This window comes from Copadichromis virginalis, linkage group LG4 (assembly GCF_057382275.1).
Source record: "Copadichromis virginalis isolate Kocher_CV1m ecotype Utaka linkage group LG4, C_Virginalis_male_GT1.1, whole genome shotgun sequence".
Taxonomy (NCBI): Eukaryota; Metazoa; Chordata; class Actinopteri; order Cichliformes; family Cichlidae; genus Copadichromis; species Copadichromis virginalis.
The window spans coordinates 14,846,056-14,849,953 of NC_140621.1; the positions used below are offsets into that span (position 1 = coordinate 14,846,056).

Genomic DNA, 3,898 nt, shown 5'->3' on the forward strand with positions numbered 1-3,898 from the left:
AAGCAGTAAAATACTTTTGTGTGTGTGTGTGTGTGTGTGTGTGTGTGTGTGTGTGTGTGTGTGTGTGTGGAGGGGGGGGGGGGGGGGGCATACGGATTGTACAGTAGTCTGGCTGTGGCAACCATCACTGTCGATTTTATGCCGGCTTAACCGCAGATCCAAGTCATAACAAAGCTGAACTGCTCAGTGGAAACTACAAGGCGTTTCTCGTCTATCTGCGCACACCAGCGCTCTTTGTGCTTTGAGAAGTCTGGGTTTTTTTCAAAGCTGCTGTGAAAGTGATGCTAGCCTCAGTTGTGAGTGAAAAAGTCAATGACCTTTCTGTCTGTTTGTCTCTCAGGATGTCAGTGTGGTGGTTAGAGATGGGAGAGGGTCTGGGGCCTCTCTCCCCTGTAGGATGGTAGCCGACGGCACGGTCGAAGGCCATGACAAGACCCGCTTGTCAAGCTTGTCATCATCATCATCCTCATCCTTGTCTTCCTCCTCCTCCTCAACACTTCGCACCGAAGTGGAGCAGCTTCAGCGTCAAGCCAATCAACACCGTAGAACGCCCTCCGTCTATCTGACTCACTTTCCGACGTTCACCTGCAAGGAGGACTGCAGAATCATCACAGACACAGCATCCAAGCTCGAGCGCTGCGGCTTCTACTGGGGTCCCCTGGGAGTGGAGGACGCTCACCGCATGCTTCGGGACGCCCCGCTGGGCAGCTTCCTCATCCGTGATAGCCGTCAGAAAGACGTCTTCTTCACGCTGTCCTACCACGCCAAGACGGGACCGGTCAGCGTGCGCATTGACTACAAGTGCCAGAAGTTCTCACTAGCGGGCAACCTGCGGTCTTTCCAAACACTCTTTGCCCTCTTGGAGCATTACATCAATTCTCCTAAGAAGAGCTTGAGCGTCCCTTACAGGAAATGGGAACCGACGCTGCAGGAGCTGTGCAGGAAGCGCATCTTGGAGCTGTGTGGAGGGGCAAGCCAGGTTCCAGAGCTGCCGCTCACACATGTCGCCCAAGACTTTCTGTTGGAATTCCCTTACAAACTGTAACCAGCTTACCATACAAACTGTTGACAGTATTATTTATAATTTCAAGAAGGTCGCCCTTACCAAGTAACAGCAAGGGATTGGTAAAGCCTGTCTGCGACTCAGTGGAGATTGAGACTGCTGTGATATGGTTACAGGGAAAACCCTTTGAGCTGAAAAGCTCCCAAATGCTCGAAAAGGGAGAACACGTTAGCAGTCGAGTGCAGACAGCCTCCAGCTGGAGTGGGTTTGTGGCTGACATTTCAACATATATTACCTCTAGAGACTCAACTCCCAGTTTCACATGGACAGAGCACCTGTTGCTCTTGAGGAAGTATGAAAAGTTGGGATGTGCTGCATTAAAAGAAAACTACAGACACAACAGAGCTATTTTAGAGATGAAAGAACCGGTGGGCTCGCCTGTGAATGCCGCCGTTCCACTGGAAACTGTAGTCCAACATAAATATTATCCAAGGACGTTAAGAGAGCGGACATTTAGACGCATGGAGGGATGGCGGAGGGTACTGTTGCCATGCCACAAGGGAGATATATTTTTGTAGCAGGTTTAAATACTCTAATAATGTGGAATGTTTACATCACACATGAATGTCAATCAGCACTGACTCTCGAACTGTCATCTGTCTCATTCTTGAAAACCCAACGGAGGATGTCAGTGTCGAAGACAGGCCTCAAACACATGTACTGTAACTCTTAGCTCTCCTGTCTCCCTCACAAAGCTCACATGTGAGAGTTTCGTGACTGAATTGAACATATTTTTTTAACATGTCTTATTATTCTATTTTAAATAAAGTATTTAAACTCACTGCGATAGTTATGTTTTACTTTTTAACTTTTCCTGTCATTCCGCACTGACTTGTGGGAGTTTTGTGGGAGTTAAGTGAGAGAAGGAGGGACACACACACACACACACACACACACACACACACACACACACACACACACACACCCTCACATTACAGACAGACAGACAGACACGAGGAAATGGGGAAGGTTATTGTACAGTATACCGTCACTTGGTGATTCATCTCGGTAGGGCAAAGTGACAGGTGGGTGGGGTTACTTTGGTAGTAAATGGACTGTTACGCTTAGATACAGACACACTTACCAGAATCAGGGGGAGAGGTGACACGTAATGAATTGTGTGTGTGTGTGTGTGTTGCTTTTTCAATCTAATTTGGACCCAGTACAGATTAAAATGCTCTCAAGAGGAAGTGGGAAATTTTTGGGGTTAGTGGTTAGACAGATACATGATAGATCAAGGTCAGGCTTCGAGTTATGAGAAATAAACTTTGAGTAGGGTAGGAAATGCATTAATCGTATGTTAATGAACACAGTGAGTTGAAGTAATAAAAGAAATCAGGTGATAACAGTGAAGACAAACTAAACAACAGAAGCACTAACTTAGAGACTTGCTTTCCAATCAAAGCTGGGTTTGTCTTTTCTTTTGATATAATCAGTGCAGCAACAGCAGGTGGCACACCTGGCTGAGTGCGACTCACATGACTGGAATGTGTGCGTATTTTTTTAAAGGAAGTTAGCATTCACACTTCATTGTTACTACCACGCTGCCCTAAAATGAACTAAGGGGTGTGACTAATACCTGATGATAGTAATGCAACTGTGACTTTACACATACTTAAATAAAGCTGTAGAAGTAGCAGTAGGAGCAGCTCTAACTGAGCGGCCTCAGCCAATAGTTAAGGGACTTCCGTCTGAACCCACAACCAGACTTTTTAGACCTCAGTATGAATGGATTTAAAAGTCCTTGTTTTCCTGTTTACATGTTGAGTATCCGGCTTGTGAAGACATTCACAGACTGCCAAACACCAATGAATCTTTACAAGTGTGAGTGTACGCAGTGTGAACAGTTCACAGCTACCTGGCAATGGACTAAAGTATTGGGCCGTGCCACTTAATCTTTGGAGTCACATGTTTTCTGTCCCTTTGCTACAAGTGAATAAAGTCAGTCACCTAGAAATGTGGTTTGCCTTTACAAAGATTTGTGAAAGCCCCAAAGCTCACTAAAATAGAGTGTGGTGTTGTAATAGTAAGCCATTGCTGCGGCAACCTTTGGGGCATGGATTCCTATGGCTCAGCAGCTCTCGTGGACACAATGGCTCAGTACTTTTGGCCTACCTTCTTTTGTCCTACCTTCCAGCCTTCCAAGGCTTTTTCCTGTTGGCATGTGTACTGCTTAAAGGAAATCTGATGTAGTAGTAGAGAATGCTATGATGGTATCCGCTGGTTTACTCTTTGGTTTTTACAGAAATCAAAGTGAGGTGGAAGTAGAGCAGGTGATCTACTAACTGGAAGGTTGGTGGTTTGGCCTGGTTGGCTACTGGCGGCTCCAGTCTGCACGCCAAAGTATCGTTGGTGAAGAAACTGAAGCCCAGGTTGGTCTCTGATGTGTTCATCGAAGTGTGAATGTGTGTGACTCTCAGATAGAAAGCACTTAGGTGTGGAAAAAGTGCGTGTATTAATGGGTGAATGAGGTATGTTGTATAAAGTGCTTTGACTGCTGAAGCAGAGTAGAAAAGCAGTATATAAGAATCAGTCCATTTCCATTTCCAGATATAAAATAGAGGACGTTCACAAGTGACCGTATTAGTTGGTGTCAATTGTATACTGTCATATTGCTAATTACTGAAAGAACCAGGCTAGGTGTTAGCCCCCCAGGTGCCAGTTTCCCAGCTGATTAAGCCTTTCCTTTTCCTTCCTAAAGTCTGATTTCATGTAAACTGATGTTGCTTTTGTACATGTAAAACTGCAAATGCAGACTGTGTGGGAACTGTGATCTACATGTGACTCCAAAAAAGGTTTATCGCCTAAGAGCATCACAATTTGGCTGAATTTAGC

At 45.4% G+C, this 3,898-nt stretch overlaps 1 protein-coding gene across 1 annotated transcript; it reads left to right on the top strand.

The window, feature by feature from the left end:
* Nucleotides 1–340: 340 nt before the first annotated feature.
* Nucleotides 341–1,117, top strand: socs1a (suppressor of cytokine signaling 1a). The gene has a single exon (XM_085453758.1). It carries the CDS (start codon nucleotides 398–400, stop codon nucleotides 1,043–1,045), a length of 648 nt encoding a protein of 215 aa, XP_085309884.1. The 5' UTR covers nucleotides 341–397; the 3' UTR covers nucleotides 1,046–1,117.
* The last annotated feature ends 2,781 nt before the right edge of the window (nucleotides 1,118–3,898 follow it).